Source organism: Pseudovirgaria hyperparasitica (genome assembly GCF_010093815.1).
Source record: "Pseudovirgaria hyperparasitica strain CBS 121739 unplaced genomic scaffold EJ05scaffold_3, whole genome shotgun sequence".
In the NCBI taxonomy this organism is placed as follows: Eukaryota; Fungi; Ascomycota; class Dothideomycetes; order Acrospermales; family Acrospermaceae; genus Pseudovirgaria; species Pseudovirgaria hyperparasitica.
In genome coordinates this window covers 617,917-635,663 of record NW_022985551.1, presented here as the reverse complement: position 1 = coordinate 635,663, position 17,747 = coordinate 617,917, and the positions used below count along the sequence as shown (strand labels likewise).

Here is a 17,747-nt window from a genome sequence, read left to right as displayed (position 1 = left end):
CTGCGTTAGGTCGCATAAAGGTGGTGTTGCTCTTGGCATTTTGCTCACGCGTTACTGGTCCTGAGACACAAGACAGACGCGTAGAATGATAAGACGTCTGTATTGTCTTCTCCAAGTCTCGTCCAGACGAGATCAGAGACGACTCAGCCGTCGAGGTGCAACGCTAAACTAGAATCATGTCCTAGTATCGTGTATAAGACGCAATGCGGAGCCATGGCTGCTATATATATCGTTTCATCGTCTAACCCTTGTGTCGCCCTGTCGAACGCCGTGTCATACTGCTGCGTGGAACACCGTGACAAACCACAATGTATTTTTCTCCAAGCAGAGAGTCACTTGACGTCTCCAGCGACCCCTCCACTTTCACAGACCTCCTTGCGCGGCAGCATTTTCCTTAGCGCTTCTTTCTGCCATTTTTCGCCCTTTCCTGCCCTCGAATCCAAGAAATATTGGATACTCTCCTCCGTATCCCCAGCCGCCCTTCCCGCCTCTCTTACATGCCGCAAATCCTTCGCGCTCTCCCGATTGACCCGTTCCTGAAGGTCCTCCCACTTTTCCGCCGCAACCTCGATGCGCTGGTTCTGCAAACTTGCCCCGACTGCCGTCAAGCACAAAACGAACATCACCATCGTGCCGTTGCTCACATAAATCGGCTTCTGTGTATGTCCGTCTGGATTGACCCGCTTGCGCCACGCCTCCCAATCCTCCCACGTCGCGTTACCCATGGGAGACTCGCCGGGCCGCCATCTCTCTCGCTGTGCCTTGTAGGATGAATCCATGTGAGAGTCGTATGGGTAGTACCAGCTTGACTTGCCGGTCGTGGATGACGAGGAGCCGAGCGTGCTGGAGGCAGACCAGCCGGCCCCGAAGCGGTCATACGCAGAGCGACGCACAGGGTCAGAGAGAATGGTGTGGGCGGCTATGATGAGGCGGTAGCGTTCGGCGAGGATATGTGGAGGGAGGGCACGGATGCGTGAGTCTGCTTTAGCAAGGTCGGGGTGGTAGAGCTTTACGAGCTGGTAGAAGGGTGTTTTGGAGTACCGATCGGATGGTTTATGGTGGAGGATCTGGTAGGGGGTGGGTGTACGATGGGGAGGCTCAGGAACAGGCCATGAGTATAGGTCTTCGTGCGGCTTGGAGTGAACTTGAGCGTAGGTACGGCGGCGAGGACGTATGCTTTCCCGCGTAGCGTCTATGACGCTGATCTTGGGCGAGGTGGTGCTGCATTGCAGGCAGTTGAAAGGGAAGGTAAGGACTGGACCCCTCAGCTGCATCATGTTGGATGATTGAGATTGTGAGATGCCTGGCAGTGATGCCTCATCGCGAAGCGGAGGAGTGAAGGTTTCTTGAGGCCATGATGGTGTCGTCTTCTATATAACCGCGTATTCAAGCCCGAGGGAGCCATCAAATTAGTGGGGTTGCTTCGAGATCCGAACAATCGCCGATATCGGCCACTGTGATTGAGCTTGTTTGCGCAGGATAGTGTTTGCAAGTACTATCGCATAAATGTATCAACCCACTCTAACATCAGACCTGGGCCTCACACATCCCAATGAGATGAACACTTGATCAGAAGCATGCACTCTCCATCTCATATTAGACCTATAACGTCTTCAGATATAATCTCTAGAAATCATCTGTAGAAATCCCTTCCGTTGTTGGTGAAGAGATGCAGCGATCAAATCAACGTCCTCGCCGCCGGCCCCTTGGGACTGACGCACTACCAGATTGTCCCTGCCTCCTGAGAACCTGAGGGATATGGTGTGGCGAAGGGCAATATGGCTCTTTTTCGCTCATATACTATTCAATAGGAGCCATGGCTTTCATAGCACTCTTGGGGAAACCTACAAACATTTAACCTGATTTCCGACTCGTGAAAGCTGTTCGCACCTTTTATGCTCTCAAAAATGCTCGCGCCATGGGCTAGTCAGGCCAGGTCTTACCTTTTCATCGCCCGTATACATCAGCTGTGCCATCACCCGGGACACATCCTTACTCGAACAATACAGCAACTTGATCACTATAGACCAAATTTACCCTTAACAGCTATAGGCGATTAGTTTCATGCTAAGCAGCCCTGCAAATGATGTTACATACCTCCCATGATCATGTTTCGCTTCTGTTTCTGCACAAACTTGCCTACATCATCTGCCCATCCTTGACTGGCGTTTCCAAGCTGGTCCATCGAGTCGCCTACAATGTTCAATCTTTCGGCTCTCTCGTTGAGCTGACGTTGCATGTATGCCCAATACCCCTCATCACTAGAGGCTGTGGCTGCGGCTGGCCGTTTCAGCGCTCTCTCGGCTTGCATGCGTTCACGGTCTTCAGCACGAGCCTGCATGATCATTTTCTTGGATGGTGGTCGATCGGGCCCCCCGATCAGTAAGTCCAGGTCCAGTGGTGTCACATATTGGGTCCCGGACATCCATTGAAAGTTCGAGATGGTTGGTCGAGGCGGAAACATCAACTCGGGATTGAACAACCCATCGCGAGCCTTGTTAAGGTCCAGTCCAGCGCCCCAGAGATTGACCAGTGCCATCTCAGATGGTCCAGTCCAACCTAGGATATCTGCAGTCGCAGTGATGATAGCGTCTTGGAAGCGACGGATGTCAAAAATATGGTCGATTCTCACAGCCGCAATTTCTTTCAAGGCAGGGAGTGAATATACTCTTGCATATCCATCACCGTAAAGACCCATGAGAGCGTAGCCGGCATCTTGGTAGCGGACCACGGTAGCAGAGTCACAAAAGAATTCATCCCATGTCTTGTGTGCTCCTTTATTTGTCGCGGGCTTGAATACTCTTGCACCGGTCTGCGACACCGCTACTATCACGCCGCTTGTCTTGAACCCCGTCCGGAGCCCGGCGACCGCATTTTGAGTTGCAAAGGCAGCATTACCTGTGCCTGAATTGATAGGGTGTATAGTAATGATGCGGTCATCAACACTGACCGAGCCAGCGTATTTCACCGTGTAGATACCTCCACTTCCTGGTAGTATTTTGAATGTTGCAACGTGACCATTGCTCGTGCCAACATGCATCAATATGCTTGAATAATCTGAAATAATCAATGTGAAGCCATAGAAGCTTATCGACTAACTCACCGTCGCCTTCAGCTGTCATGACGCTGAACTCTATCGCTGTTGGATATGCTGATGATGGATTTTTGTCCTGGCTTCTTCGCTTGAAACTACCACCTTTGTTATCCTTTATAAACTCTGTGACGCTAGTATTGTATATTATTGCAGGTCCTCGCATGTCTATGACAGACAGACTGCCGCCTTGAAATCCAGCCGCCAAGAATCCTACGTCTGACATGTTTAACGCACTGACCGGGCCATTCTGTTCGTCTAGGAGCGTGTAAGGATGAAACCCCTCGGATAGAGCTGGGTCTTTCCGGTCTGTAATATCAGTGAGCTCCCGTATTGCATTCTTTCTATTGGTGCGAGGTTCTACACCGGGTGATCTGTTAGTTGCCCATCGGAACACTACTACCTCACCACTTTCTAGACCAGTGGCAAGTTCAGCACTTGCACCGGACAAGGAAATCTTCGATACCTTAACGCCATCAAGACGGCCCAGTGCCCGACCTACGTCAGCTTGTAGCAGTGTATCGTTCTCGATCTCGTCTCCATGACCAACATCCCACATTCGGATCGTCCCGTCTACATGCGCTGTCTGTATGACGTTACGATTCTCGAATCGTTTCGGCACATGCCGTTCCTCAAAACCACCACGAAGAATTGGCGGCCCATGCTGTCTTCTTTCGGTCAATCCCAGCCAGCGAGTCCGATCCATTGGCGATAGACTGAAATTCGAGATATATGGGTGAACGAAGGTCATAGAAGGATGTAAATGATTTGTGGGGTTGATTGGAATACCGCTGGGGAAGCTAAGCGTAATGATTTCTCCAGAAGACAAGATTGCGAGCACAGCTATCGGATCGTGTGCACCGGCGAAATGTGGCGACGTACGTGGAATCAGACAAAAATCCACAACTTCAGCATTAGGAGGAGACGGAAGGATTCGTTGTCGCTTGGGGTCTGCGAGATGGCCTGATAGAATTTGCCAGGAAGAGGTAGCATAGTTCGGAGTTCGACCAAGTTCAAACAAAGTAAGACCTTTGGTCGCTAGAGTGGTTGAGGCGCCGCCGCTGATCAAAATGCATGTATCGTCGGGGTCTGTGTTGGCGCACCATGCGATCTTGAAGATAGGCTCTTTCGCAGCAAACGTGCCCGGGGTATTACCCATGCTGACAATTCCTGCACCTGGCTGGTTGACATTTGTATCCGTAAGCGTCCTTGCCATCACAATGCGCCCGTCTTTAGGGTCCCAAAAGACAAGACTACCATCTTCGTGACCAGTAAGGATGAATGTTCCAGTTGGATGCCACAAGGCTTGAGTCAGCTTCGGCCATCTGAGTCTATTCATTGTCCCTGGATCTGAGTCGCCACCTGGGGCTCCTCGAGGGATCTCGTAATGGAAGAACTTGGAGGCTTGGTTCAGCTTGAAGCTATACAAGACTGCTCCTTCAGTATAACCTATCAGGAGCGAACCAACATCTCGAGGATGAAGTTGCAATGAGATAATAGGGGCGGAACGAACTTGCGGGTTCTGTTGCCGCCAGTAGTTGGGCAGTTTGAATGGTGCCATAGCCTCTCTGTCCAAATCATAGGCGAATATCTCACCTAATTTATGGTCAGTATTCGTCCAGAGTCATGTCTAATAAAGGTACGAGCCTGATGTAGTGCCAAGCAGCACATAGTCAAGAGTAGGATCGCTGTGCATTGTAGTCACCGTAGCTGGAGGCGTGTATGAAACCAGTATCTTTTTCGTATCCAAAGAGAAGATGGTCAAGTGGTTATTCGAATTCAAGCATATCAGCTTGTCCGCGCAGAACTGTAGTATTCTCACAGATGCTTTCATCTTCATATCCAGCATGACAGCAACCCTCTTTTGACCAAAAACATATATTTGCCCATTGCCGAACTTCGTGTCGTTCGTTCCAACTGCAACTAGGGACTGCACCGGGTCATACGCGATTTGCGAAACTTGAGAGTTGATACCCAGACGAGTGATCTACACCTTAGATATGAGTGAAGTCCATAAAGAAGTATGTTGGGTTGAAATGGATTGCTTACATCGTCAATTCTGAAGAACTCTGGCAGTATTCCTGCGGACAAATCATTGTGGATGCCAGCCTGTTTACCTCTCAAGAGGTGCGTCATAATGGAGTGGACCTGAGCCAATACCGTTGTTCCGTGTGTAACGAAAGGAAGAGTATAAATCTTTGCTTGACGCAGCTGTAGACTCTATGAGACCTTGTTGGTATCCTAACTGGCGTGAGGTTGATGAATCAAAACAGCTTCAGCTCCCGTTTGGTCTTCCCGCACCGGGCAACGTCATCTGTGGTGTGGCGGCTGGAGATCGCCAGGGTGCAGCCGGGACAAGTGGGTACCGCACCGTGACAGCCGCGACACGTCTGCACACATTTGCACGTATCCACATCGTCGTCGCGTCAACCCAACTCCATTTGTTCAATAACGCTCGAAGTACTTGTTCCTGGACCCGCCCGTTGGTCGATTCGTTTACCGATTGCTACGACGTCGTGCAACCATCACCATCATCATGCGCTGTAAAATATAGGCTATGGCTACGGGCAAGCGCAAGAGACAGGACCTGACTGGGACCCTGAGTACCTTGAAACAGTGGAGTGGCACAGAAGAGGAAGAAATCAAACTTTTCGAGAACCACACCTGTTTCAGGTCGGTCGACAGCAAGACCCAATTCGACGTGGACGTCACAATTCTCGACTACATGGTCTACAAGTGCATCAAATCACTCATCAAGGCTCGTGAGAATGAGCTGAACGGCGCAAAGCCGCATTGGAATATCGCCTCGGGAGAACTCGAAGCAGTCCATGGTACGATCACTCCTCGAGTCTTGCTGGCAATAAGCTAGACTTCCTGGTATAACAAACAAGCTGACTAAATCGGATTAAAGAATGGCTCGGTCTCTTGAAGCCAGCTTTAGAAAATCGAAAGCTTCCTACTGACGCGGAATACCGTCTTCGCCTGCTCTATACCACCTCAATATTTACATGTAGGTACCGCGCAAACTTTATAAGTGACTCAGCATTACAAGACATCCGACGCAGTAACTCAAATCGATTAAAGGAGCGGGAAGATGGTTACGTGCACTCACATGTACTCATGAGCAAATACTTCCCTTTAGAGGAGCAGATACGCTATCAATACGTGAGCTTTCTGGTGAATGATCTTCAGTCGAATCACAGGTATGACCTAAGGTCTGATGTCGAACATGTTTATGCGAGTCTACGCGATATTCTGGTGATATTCCTTGAACAGACACTCGCACGCACGTACCGATACGCAGGGGAGATAAACGAGCGTTTACTCGAACTGTTTGGTGAATGGATGCTTCAAGCAAGTGTGGAATCGTACCTTCATCTCGGCTCACATGGTTCCGAACCTCTGAACGAAATTTTTGCGTTTGGTTTTGGGACGTGTAGTCTCGAAGAGAGACCCAGTGTGCAAGAGCTCTTCTGTGACGATGAAGCGGCTCTACAAGAGTCTCCGATGTGGACAGATATACGGCAGAGATACATGAATAAGGTACGTTAGTCTCACTGGCCGGTCAAATATGGCTACTCATGTGGTATTAGGCGGTTTTGCTGCTTGAGGCCGCTGTCCGTGAGGGAATGCACTTACCGAGCGAAAGCTATCCTGTGCGCGCGTTCGAGCTGAAGGTGCTCAGTTATCTCAAGGCACTTTCGAGAGAAATAGTATTACCTGATCTACAACAAGTGATTGCAGGTAAGATCGATATCGAAGGGATATCCAGTTCCGAATCAAAACGGGTTATCGATCGGATACGTCCGAGCTGTCAGGCGGGGTCATGATTTCGATATCTAGCCTAAGACTAATAAGTTTTCAGTCTTTCGACGGTTAATTTAACTTATAGCCGTTGGCTAACCGGCGGCTGGTTTTGGAATCTGAATGCTGCATGAAAGGCAAAGTTTTGTATCGCGAAAGATTTTACGTTCATCAAAAGTCACTTCGCAAGTCGAAAGTCCTGACACTATGTCCGCGGCTCTGGTCGTGATGGCCATATTCCTACACGCTATGAGCGTCTCTGCTTTCGATTATCCATCTAGTGTTAATGACACCACTCTACATGAAAATCCGTTCTTCTTGCAGATCTGGAGTACTGTCAATACTTCATCAGCGTATCGGACTATCGGTATTGTGCCCAAGGAAGATGGCACTTGGGGAGCTGCCATTGGGCCATCAAGCTTTATAACTGGCTTTCGCCTCACCAATGGAACTCTGCAACTTGCTAGTGCAGAGGGGTTACATGCGATCACCGACGGATTTCATGCTGCATTTGGGCCGGAAAAAACAGACGGGGACTTCATCTCGAAGCAATGGTTTTTTAGCAACGACACGACTGTTGGTAATAACGGTTGGGACTTGATTAGTGTCAGTCGGGATGGGTTATATGGAATACTGAGCAGTGATGGAGGGCCATCGATGTTCAACGGTAATTGCTGCAAAGTCCAGATTCTGCGTGATGCGACGTCCTATACTGATTGGGATTTTCAGGGTTCAAAGTTTGCACAGAAGATGCCCAGAATGATTATTTTATCAAGTACGAAGGTTCAAGGGACGGCGCAGTGTCAGAGGGATGTGAGGCCATCGCTTTGAGGGTGGGTTTTATCTCATTTAAAGCCCTTACTTCGTTTATTGACTTATGTTATTAATTAATTTTTGTTAGACATTCCTCGGGCCCCCTTACAGGTTCGAGCAAGATGAAGCCGCGCGTCCGAAGATCGCAGATCGGCAGTATTGACATATGAGGTGTATACTGAGCATACTCCGTGACTCTGGATGGGAATCAGTACTCTCTTTCCACCATGGGTCACCAAGTCTCCGTCGAATGTGTTATAATGTTCGATTCACATAAGGTACATACTGTTGTTTACAACGAAGTTCAATTGAATTCCGCTGCATTGCAACTCTGGAAATCCTTTGTATGTCAAGCGTAAGCCACGGTATTGATTTTTTCTACTTCTCCCTTGTTATTCACGGTCCGTCTCTCATTCTTCTCATGCTTCGTGCCTACTGCAGTTTACCTATCTGCAGCATATCCAACTCAACCTCATGTCTCTAACCAACATATATTCAATCAACTTTCGTCTGAAAGTTATGGAGCGATACAATTGAAACAATGCCCGGCACTGGCGCTATGTCGTTCACGTTCCCCATCTCCTGTTGTTCTAGTTGAACCATTTTAGAAAGTCTAACGGACCATCTATGTATACTTCGACTTCGTCAACCTATATCCAATCGCCGGAACCACGCTACCTGACCCGATATATTGTATGGCAGAAACTGCGCGCGCGATAGATGATATCTTCTACAGATTCACGATCTATACCACGGGCGAGGCGTTGGGCGCCAAAAATGTAGTCATGGCTGGCGATTGAAAGAGGACGGAGATGAATGTACGCAAAGTTTCTGCTGAATTTCTCTTGAAAACAACACGCGCCGTATGTCACGTCGATACGCATCTCTGGTACGATTGACAATGAGCTTTTTGAGTCCTGTACTTGCCAGGCCCATAATGCAGAACAAACATTATCTTCAGGATTTTATGGATATACTTACATCATTTCGACCCAGCCATTCGAGCGCTCCGTCGCTCCACTGTCACTACCACTTCGGTCAGATCTTGAGTCTGGCGTTTCACCACCTGGCTTCTGCGACTCGACCAGTCGATTAACGCTTTCACTATGTACACTAAATTCATCAACCCTCCTGATCGCACTCCTTGGCAGGGAACCAATGGCCTTGGAATTTTCGTCTCTCGATCTTGTAGACCTGTTCGATTTTGTGCTGCGAAAGTATGATTGACTGTGAGAGCTAAGATGCCCACCAACAGACCTGCAAGTCAGGGTCGCGAGATGGTACATTGCGGGTAGCGACGCGCATATGATCGCTATGTTGGTTTCGAGAGCTGACCACTGCACCGTTATGCTGCCGTACCAACTGTTATCGTCCATATGTCGTTCAAGAACCATCACAGTTTGTAGACGAAGGACAGAGACGACACAGACACTTTGATGGTTAACTGATGTCCGTATTGCATGCACAGGGGAGAGCTTACAAGCCTCCGAGCGCGAACAAGAGACAACATAAAATTCGCTTTGTTCTGGTCATTTTTAGACCCCATACAACACGCAGCGGCAATGCCGCGATGAGCACGTCTGATACAATATTTATGGCGGCAAGGGCCTTCCAGAGTCTATTGCAGTCAGCCACGAACAATCTATGTTCCAAGGCAGCCTTACGCAAAGGTATCCAGGCACTTCGCCGTCGGTTTGAGTGGAATCTCCCAGAATGCATGAATCGGCAAACAATGCAGCAGATTCGTCAAAATGACAGTGATCCAATTCAGGATGACGAAAATGCCCACTATTTTCACGCCTGTCATGATCCTATGGTCGCTGTTAAATACGCGTTGATAGTACATGAGAATACTCAGTTTCGTAGTATTCAGCGCGTTGGTGTAGGCGTATATGCTCCACCAAAGCCACTAATACCCATATCAGCAATCTGTACTGAAATCTGGTTACGCTATTGCTCACTTTGAGCTGATCTATCGCTTGCGACAGATTAATATGGTCCTGATGCTGACCTAGACCGGCTCGAAATTCTGCGACAATGTTACTTTGAGAACGTTCCTCTGAGTTTGGGATACTCACCGAGCATTTGGGCAATAGTCATGAGGATGGCGAATACCTTTGACGCGATTAGCCCCAAATTGTAACACAGATAAAGCAACGCCACACACCATGCCAACAGCCACAATCCAATCTTCATGACTTCCAGTTCTAGTGAGAATAAATTTGACGTAAAGCCGCAATAAAACCACAATCAATGCAACACTCGTATGGGTAATGATTGCAACGACCAAATTCCTGGCTTTTGACTCTTGTCCCATGTTTACGCGTAGCAGTAGAAGCAACTCAGAAAGAGACTGTTGCAGGTGGGCTACCTGAATTTGAAGTCTGCGAGATGACACGAGCTGGGGCGCTGTGTGGACGAGGTACATCCCGGTATGTTGATACACTGTTGCAGAGAGTCTGGGTGTCTATCGAAGCTTCCTGGTCGCGAGAGCGTCATCGCTCGAACCCTAATGTATATATCCATACAAGTGACAAGACTGGTGCGATCCGTTGTTTGATCTTTCAAGAGTCTACAGAGACATGTCATGTTGCCATGATGAGTAGCTGTAAGTCCTGCGTTGAGGGTACTCATCAATGCGCTTGAAGCCCAGACGCCTTGACTTGACGTTTGAATGACAAGCACTGATCGGCGCCCATGAAGCCCACTGTTCTCTTGCAGCGCATTGAACGTAGTATGTGCGCAAGAGACAGGATGCCTGCTAGAGCACCCTCGATCGGCAGTAAAGTCAGGTGTATCCCAGGTTGGACCATGCAAAGATTGGGAGACAGCCAAGGCACTATTATATTCGAGAATGTCACTCGCACCTCATTATCCAATGATTGTTTACGTACATAAAGATATGAAACTAGCGCCAAGTCTAGCTAAACGATATATATATTGAAACCCTCACACCTACCTAGGTGGGGACCTGCCCCCGGATAAGCTCAACTGAGTAACCTCTAGGCCCTTTTCAGTTAGACCTGACCTGAACTAAGTCAGAGAGTCCTGGACGGTCGTAGGGCTGTGAAAGTCCATGTCCCAGTCAAAAGTCCTAGAATAGCTCTCCCGACCCTCTCGATGGCGCTTGAAGTCTTGAAGTGTCTCGGCACGTCTATAGATAAGATGATGACTGCCACATACCATGGTTAATTCTCACTACATCTGAAGACTAACATAGACACGTAGCGCTACGAACAGCAGATTTTTCTTGACTGGTAAAGACTGGACGACCGTTTGTGGATTAGATTCCGAATCCGTGCGTGAAATGCCTGACACCTGGACCACCAGTGCTTACGCCGTTGTACCACATACCACATATCGCCCATCTATCGGACATGAACGGAATATTCCCTCGAGTTCCTGACTCGAGACTAGAACAAGCCTCATCGGATGCAGACCTCATTCGCGTGCCCAGCGACTAAATGACGGGTGTGACACCTTACATGTAGTTGAAAATCTTCACACACAAGGTTTTCCATACTGCAGCGACCATCCTCATACAAGTGGAAAACACGCTTGTTATATGTGAAAATCCATGCGCAGAAGTCAGACAGATCAGAACGAGATAGACTTCTCTCCACGGGCCCTCTACCTTCGTCAAAGCTATAGCACACGCGGCCTCGACGATGTCTCTAACAGGAGCCTGCGAAGCAAATCGTTCTTTAGCCGCATGGTTCTACGTAAAAACCTTTCGACGTGTTATTTCCGTGCTCCAGCCCACTAGGTGTTGCGACATCTGTAAAGATGAGTCCCTCTGAGATCATGGCGAAACCGAGCCACCTGGGTACGGAAGATGCCGCGAAGTAGACAGGAGAGCTCTGGTGTTATTTCCCTCCTGGTGTCCTTCTTCAGAGCCTGCTCTGTGCTGATATCAACTTATATGGATCTCATATGCTTACACGTTACAGCCCGAGTGATACGCGCCCACACATCCGTCGACAAGATGGATATATTAGGGCCTCAGTCATACCTACGCACGCCCGTGGCACTTCATTTCACGGCCTCGCCGACAGCGACAAGAATCTCGTATGCGCCCCAATAAACATCTCCGACCACGCTCAAGCATTAAATCGCACACTCTACACTTCGTATGCCGCTCTCATCGTCTCCTGCATCGTGTAAATGACGTACGACGCCGAGTCGATTGCAACAATTCTGACCCGCTCAACGGCCTCTAGCAATATGGTCTCAGTATACCGCCTGCGAGTTCATCTCAATGCCTAACTTCGAAAAAGAGGTTCATTATCTTCATGAATTACTACAGCGCGTGGTTATTCGCACGTGTTTTAAACTTTCACTAGTCAATAATGCATCTGTTGACGTGTGCACTGACCAGTTTTTATTACGTTGATCCTATCCTTCGGTATTATGACAGTTATGTTGTATACATGACTCGTCAGGCTGTGGGTACACCAGGTATGCTCACAGGGCAAGTCTAGTCATAGAAATCCACCGAGTGTTTCCATACACAAAAGAATGTAAAAATCTTTCCGGAAAGCAACAATGAACGCTCATTCGCGCCCCTCCACAGTTCCCATACAACTTTGAACTTCGAAATGAGGATTAACCTGATGGAAGATCTCAGACCTCTTCTTCACAATAATACCAAGGTCAGATCCGCTTTGATAAAGTGAGTAGCCATCCGGACAGCAGCTATCGGCGCATAAGAGGAAATGGACCGGTCGCTCTTGCGAAAGCGATCGCTGTAACTACTCGTGACTAATGTGATATTGGCTGTACGAGACTCGATGTGAAATGTCGCTACGAACGCGATGATTGAATCCTAAGGAATAAGATGTTTGGTACGGAATATTGATGTGCAAGTTTCGAGGTGGTCAAATAGCAGGTCTTAGCAGAGCCAGTGCTTAATGACCAGGTATCGGTGGTCAGAAGGCCAGTAATCTTGACCTGCTTGAAATTGGACCTGCAATTGTGGCAGAGAATAGAGGGTATCGCAGCAGAACTAAGCGGTAAACACTGTCGCGATTGGCTTCATTCATGTGCGGACTGCGGTCCTTCAACCCACGGGCAGCCCATCTGCTTCACCAATTGCAAATGCATGGTTAAAACATTAACGTATTGTGGAAGCCGCAAGATCTCGAGCTGCATATACGTTCATTCCCTTCGAAGCAGATGCATAGCGTCTCTAATACCGCATACCAGAGCGTAATTTATGATGGATGCGGTAACATGGAAGACTTATGTACGATATGACAAAAACCATGATCTGACCAGTCTATGCATGTCTATTAGGTCTCGCGTATGCTAACCTGATTAGGACTAGTTAATAGAGTCGCCAATTGTCGAAATAAATGAAATGTTCGTAGCAGTGCCTAGTGATTTATTCAGGTTGCGGGGAATTGGGCTCTTGGCGCGTGTAGGAAGGTAGTGTTTCTTAGAGGAGCTAGTGACATCAATTATCCGACTTATAACAAATGATGACGACCTCCACGGAGTGCGCGTAACGACCGACTACCACCACCATATCCTTACAGAGAGCTTCTGTTTCATATGGTGGCTCTTATTAGCTGAAATGCCTCCGCCAGTCATCTGAACTTCTTTCTACGAACATGTCTAGTTCGAAAGCAGCCCTCAAAGCTGCAAAAGCTGCAATCGATGCGGGCAAGTGGGGGGACGCTGTTGAACAGGCACTTCGAGTTCTCTCCAACGATCCCGAAAACTACTTTGCGTAATTGTCGACACATACACATCCAGAAACCTAACTGACGCACAAAGTAAACTATTCCTTGGTCGCGCCTACGACAAGCTAGGCAGAACAGACGATGCTAGTTCCGCCTACGAATCCGCTGCAGCCCTCAGGCCGAACGAGAAAGACCCATACCTTGGCTTGCGAGAGCTTTATGGCTCACAGGGAGGAAAGAAGGTCGATCAATATATCGATCTTTCAGTCAAGATTGCAGGGATTTATGCAGTTGCGGAGGACAAGCATAGATGCCAAGAGGCGGTTGACAAGCTCGTAGGTTTCGCAAAAGCTAATGGCACGAAATTACAATATTCAAAAGCCCTGCGGGTACTCTTACCGAACAGTAGTCTGTATGACTTTCTGGAGGGCAGGATTTCGCATCCTGCGATAACGTACAAGCGCCTGGTTGAACTTACCGAGACTGAGGAGAAAGAGAAGATTAACAAAGAAATTGGTGAGAGGAGGACGAGACTTGGTGCAAGGATTGGACAGGTCACGAATGAGGTTAGGAGAGAGGTGTTCGAGAGAAGCGACTTGGAAGAGCTGTATCAGCAAGTCATTGACTGGACAAATGAAGATGACGTACGGAGAGAGTACGAAGAGAAGCTTCTTCAAAGGATTTACGATGTGCTCGTCGTCACGCCCTCGGACAAGAAAGAAGAAAGGAGGAAACAAGTCATCAAAATGGCAGAAGGCATGGTAATAATCAAGCACTCATTTCTGCTTGCTTGGCAGATTGAACTCGAATGGAAAGACGTTGAAGAGATTGCTGAGATGGATGTCAACGTACTGAGAGAGTTCGTTGAGTTCTTTCCAGAGAATGGCCTCGCAAAAGTGCTCAAAGCATACTTGGCTAGCGATAGATCACCATTCCCAGAGGACGATTCCGACGAAGGCGGCGCAGCTTTGGAGAATTCGGACGACGAGCAAGACGGGCCGTTGACATCTGAAGATGTTTTGCTACTCATGACAGATGGCATTGACGCCGCAAAAGACTCATACCTAGCCCATCGTCTTATTTCGGAGTACTATCTCTACACAGAAGAGTATGAAAGCTCCGTGGAGACATCACGGAAGGCTCTAAAACTTCTCAAATCCGAATGTCAAAAGTCTGGTTTGAAGCTCCAGAATGACCTTGATTCTCTCAACAGCGTCCTTGGTACATCACTTGTGCAGTATCAGACACCACGACACCATCCGGAAGCGAAATCAATCTTCAGCGATATTCTATCAAGAAAGCCTCAGTTTACGCCTGCATTGATAGGCGTCGGTTTAGTGTTAGAGGAAGAGGAGGAATACGCCGAGGCGATTGGATTCTTGAGGAAAGCTTTCGAGCGAGACGACTCGAACATTCGAATAGGTACGGAGGCTGCCTGGTGTAAAGCTCTCAACGGAGACTACGCCACTGGCCGCGCAGAGCTCGAACAGCTCCTCGAACAGATAGATCTGAAAGACTCGCGCACTAGGGACTTGCGATCTCAAACATGCTATCGGATTGGTGTATGTCAATGGGAGTTAGACTCGTCAAAGGCCGCGCGGAAAGATCGAAAAAGGGCATATGCGATGTTCTTAGCTGCGATAAAAGCGAATCCAAACTTTGCACCCGCCTATACTAGTCTGGGCAATTACTATGCCGACTATGCCAAGGATAAGAAGAGAGCAAGGTCATGTTTCCAGAAAGCTTTCGAGCTCTCAGCATCAGAGATTGTTGCAGCAGAACGCTTAGCACGGTCGTTTGCGGATCAAGGCGAATGGGATATTGTGGAGATCATTGCACAACGAGTAGTCGACTCAGGTAAAGCAAAGCCTCCACCAGGATCTAGAAAGAAGAAAGGCATCAGCTGGCCATTCTCTGCACTTGGTGTGGTGCAAATGAACAAACAGGAGTACTCCAAAAGTGTTGTGTCCTTTCTAGCCGCCCTTCGAATAAGTCCAGATGACTACCATTCGTACGTTGGTCTTGGCGAAAGTTATCATAATTCAGGACGATACAACTCCGCTGCACGGACCTTCAAGTATGCAGAGAATCCAGCGGAAGGCGTTATGATGAAGAAGACTGGCGAGGCCTGGTTCACGAAGTATATGCTGGCAAATGTCAACCGTGAGCTTGGAGAATACGAAGCAGCTACTGCTGGGTATGAAGAGGTATTAAGAGAACGCAAGCAAGAATTCGGTGTAGCAATTGCACTTCTCCAAACTCTTGTCGACCAAGCTTGGAAAAGCCTCGCTACAGGATTCTTTGGCCAGGCAGCCCAAAGCGCTATACGAGCTATTGAGACCGCTACAGAAATCGCAGACTACAAACCCGAGGCTTTCAATCTATGGAAAGCTGTCGGTGATGCTTGCGCCGTCTTCTCTGCCGTACAGAGCAAACTGGATCACATACCATTCGACAAAATTCGGGTTCTGCTTGAAAAGAATATAAACATCGAGGAGTTTGATATCTTCGTCGAGACAAACAAAGTAGGCGCCGATCAGGTCAAGGAGATTGTATCATCGGATGAAGAGGGAGCAACTTCGAAGCTCCGTCTTGTACTACATGCTTCCATTCTTGCTCAAAAGCGCGCTATCTATAGCTGTGCTAATGACATACACGCGAGAGCTGTATCATGGTATAATCTTGGTTGGACCGAGCATAGAGCACACGTCCACATTGAACAGAATCCTGATGGCAGCGTACAAGGCGAAAAAGTGACGAAACATCTCAAAGCCGCAATGAAATGCTTTAAACGTGCTATCGAGCTAGAAGCTGGTAACTCAGAATTTTGGAATGCACTAGGAGTAGTATCAACACAGCTCAACCCAAAAGTCGCGCAGCACTGTTTTGTACGAAGTCTTCATCTTAACGAGCGAAGTGTGGTGGTCTGGACCAACCTTGGAACCTTGTACCTTCTACGTAATGACCTTGAGCTGGCACACCAGGCCTTTAGCCGCGCACAGTCAACTGATCCAGACTATGCCCATGCTTGGGTTGGAGAGGGCCTCATTGCTCTCCTCTGGGGAGATGCTAGAGAGGCTCTGTCCCACTTCACACATGCTTTCGAAATATCAGACTCTGCCTTGCTCATCACGAAACAACAATATACCCTGTCAACGTTTGATCATCTCTTGTCCTCGGCTGCAGACTCGAGCAACATCACAAACCTCATCCAACCCCTTTTCGCTCTCCAGCAGCTGATCTCCCAAACACCCACCGATACACCTTTCAGACACCTCTATGCGATCTACTTCGAACGAATTGGCGACTACTCTGCAGCTGTCGAGACTCTGAAAACCTTGTGCTCGGATCTCGAAGCAGAATACGAGACCACGGAATCTCTTACCTCACTATCATGCTTCGCGGCCGCAAAAGCCGACCTCGCCCGTAATCTCCTGGCTACACATGCCTATGCTACCGCCGCTGAAAATGCAGACACAGCTCTCGATCTGACCTCTGACAGTGACTCACTCACCATTGACGTTTCTACAATTACTCGAATCCGTCTAAGTTGTCGCCTCGTACTCGGCCTCGCCTACCACTATCTCGCACGCACCACATTTGATCAGTTATCCGCCTCACAAGCCATCGCAGCCTTCCGCACCGCTCTCGAAGAATCCGCATCCTCCGCAGAGGTAGTTTGCCTCCTCGCAACTATCCTGTGGGCCGATGGCGGTGCAAATGAAAAAGACGTCGCGCGCGACCAATTGTTCGACGTTATCAGCTCCTCGGACGCCCAAAATGTCGACGCTATCATCCTGCTCGGCGCCATGGCTGCTATCGAGAACGACACTGAGGCGCTCGAGGCTGTATACGAAGACCTGGCAAATATCCGGAGCGGAAGCGTGAGCATTGATACACTACAGGCGCGGCGCGTAGAAATCGTACTCGATGCCATCGCATCGCTTTCTTCCAAATCAGCAACAGACAATGATCCAAGCCCTGTCTTGGCGTCTATCCAGAAAAGCATCCTACTCAGTCCCGGCCAGCCGCATGGCTGGGCGCAACTCGCGGGCGAAACCGACGCGGTGTTTCCAGCGGAAATGGCGCTGGTAAGTGCGAGGCGCGCAGTCCCGCCAATGGGGCCATTAGATGCAGCGGATCTGGCCAAAGCGTATAGTGGCACCGGGACTGCGGCAGATGCTCAGAGAGCAACGGCTCTTGCGCCATGGATGAGGGTGGGATGGGAGACATTATCCGAGGCTGTCGAAGGTGCTATGGGTTGAAATGAGCACTAGACAGACGACTACCATAGAGCTTCAATACACCTATCATAGTGGCCTAGTGAACGTAAGAGCTAATATACAACGTTGTAA

At 48.8% G+C, this 17,747-nt stretch overlaps 6 protein-coding genes across 6 annotated transcripts; 3 read left to right on the top strand and 3 right to left on the bottom strand.

The window, feature by feature from the left end:
- Positions 1-185: 185 nt before the first annotated feature.
- EJ05DRAFT_244013 (uncharacterized protein) lies at positions 186-1,599 on the bottom strand. The gene has a single exon (XM_033740093.1). The coding sequence runs from the start codon at positions 1,275-1,277 to the stop codon at positions 333-335; it is 945 nt and encodes a 314-aa protein (XP_033603305.1). The 5' UTR covers positions 1,278-1,599; the 3' UTR covers positions 186-332.
- Positions 1,600-1,722: 123 nt separating this feature from the next.
- On the bottom strand, positions 1,723-5,389 carry EJ05DRAFT_530647 (uncharacterized protein). The gene is made up of 5 exons (XM_033748982.1): positions 5,141-5,389; positions 4,739-5,082; positions 3,104-4,687; positions 2,098-3,057; positions 1,723-2,046 (listed from the first exon to the last, which is right to left on the bottom strand). Exons 2-5 carry the CDS (start codon positions 4,938-4,940, stop codon positions 2,021-2,023), a joined length of 2,772 nt encoding a protein of 923 aa, XP_033603304.1. The 5' UTR covers positions 4,941-5,082; positions 5,141-5,389; the 3' UTR covers positions 1,723-2,020.
- Positions 5,390-5,648: 259 nt separating this feature from the next.
- Positions 5,649-6,921, top strand: EJ05DRAFT_497423 (uncharacterized protein; the record flags this gene model as incomplete). Its single annotated transcript, XM_033746531.1, has 3 exons — positions 5,649-5,922; positions 6,003-6,634; positions 6,685-6,921. 3 exons carry the CDS (start codon positions 5,649-5,651, stop codon positions 6,919-6,921), a joined length of 1,143 nt encoding a protein of 380 aa, XP_033603303.1.
- On the top strand, positions 6,861-8,222 carry EJ05DRAFT_243986 (uncharacterized protein). The gene is made up of 3 exons (XM_033740091.1): positions 6,861-7,562; positions 7,625-7,728; positions 7,797-8,222. The coding sequence occupies exons 1-3, from the start codon at positions 7,019-7,021 to the stop codon at positions 7,869-7,871; spliced, it is 723 nt and encodes a 240-aa protein (XP_033603302.1). The 5' UTR covers positions 6,861-7,018; the 3' UTR covers positions 7,872-8,222.
- Positions 8,223-8,337: 115 nt separating this feature from the next.
- On the bottom strand, positions 8,338-10,270 carry EJ05DRAFT_243993 (uncharacterized protein). Its single transcript, XM_033740092.1, has 6 exons — positions 9,876-10,270; positions 9,787-9,823; positions 9,670-9,737; positions 9,373-9,617; positions 9,189-9,326; positions 8,338-9,139 (listed from the first exon to the last, which is right to left on the bottom strand). The coding sequence occupies exons 1-6, from the start codon at positions 10,134-10,136 to the stop codon at positions 8,686-8,688; spliced, it is 1,203 nt and encodes a 400-aa protein (XP_033603301.1). The 5' UTR covers positions 10,137-10,270; the 3' UTR covers positions 8,338-8,685.
- Positions 10,271-13,320: 3,050 nt separating this feature from the next.
- On the top strand, positions 13,321-17,732 carry EJ05DRAFT_491762 (TPR-like protein; the record flags this gene model as incomplete). The annotated part of the gene is made up of 3 exons (XM_033745998.1): positions 13,321-13,439; positions 13,487-17,609; positions 17,709-17,732. 3 exons carry the CDS (start codon positions 13,321-13,323, stop codon positions 17,730-17,732), a joined length of 4,266 nt encoding a protein of 1,421 aa, XP_033603300.1.
- Positions 17,733-17,747: the final 15 nt, after the last annotated feature.

What these genes read in the sequence shown, in the direction of transcription:
- EJ05DRAFT_244013 (XM_033740093.1), bottom strand. Translation starts at nt 1,277, where the DNA reads ATGATGCAGCTGAGGGGTCCAGTCCTTACCTTCCCTTTCAACTGCCTG.
- EJ05DRAFT_530647 (XM_033748982.1), bottom strand. Translation starts at nt 4,940, where the DNA reads ATGCTGGATATGAAGATGAAAGCATCTGTGAGAATACTACAGTTCTGC. An exon ending in CATGACAGCTGAAGGCGACG is followed by an intron (nt 3,058 to 3,103) that starts GTGAGTTAGTCG and finishes TGATTATTTCAG; the next exon opens with ATTATTCAAGCATATTGATG. An exon ending in GCGAAACATGATCATGGGAG is followed by an intron (nt 2,047 to 2,097) that starts GTATGTAACATC and finishes AATCGCCTATAG; the next exon opens with CTGTTAAGGGTAAATTTGGT.
- EJ05DRAFT_243986 (XM_033740091.1), top strand. Translation starts at nt 7,019, where the DNA reads ATGCTGCATGAAAGGCAAAGTTTTGTATCGCGAAAGATTTTACGTTCA. An exon ending in AGGGCCATCGATGTTCAACG is followed by an intron (nt 7,563 to 7,624) that starts GTAATTGCTGCA and finishes TGGGATTTTCAG; the next exon opens with GGTTCAAAGTTTGCACAGAA. An exon ending in GTGAGGCCATCGCTTTGAGG is followed by an intron (nt 7,729 to 7,796) that starts GTGGGTTTTATC and finishes AATTTTTGTTAG; the next exon opens with ACATTCCTCGGGCCCCCTTA.
- EJ05DRAFT_243993 (XM_033740092.1), bottom strand. Translation starts at nt 10,136, where the DNA reads ATGTACCTCGTCCACACAGCGCCCCAGCTCGTGTCATCTCGCAGACTT. An exon ending in GGATTGTGGCTGTTGGCATG is followed by an intron (nt 9,824 to 9,875) that starts GTGTGTGGCGTT and finishes ATCGCGTCAAAG; the next exon opens with GTATTCGCCATCCTCATGAC. An exon ending in AAGCGATAGATCAGCTCAAA is followed by an intron (nt 9,618 to 9,669) that starts GTGAGCAATAGC and finishes TATGGGTATTAG; the next exon opens with TGGCTTTGGTGGAGCATATA.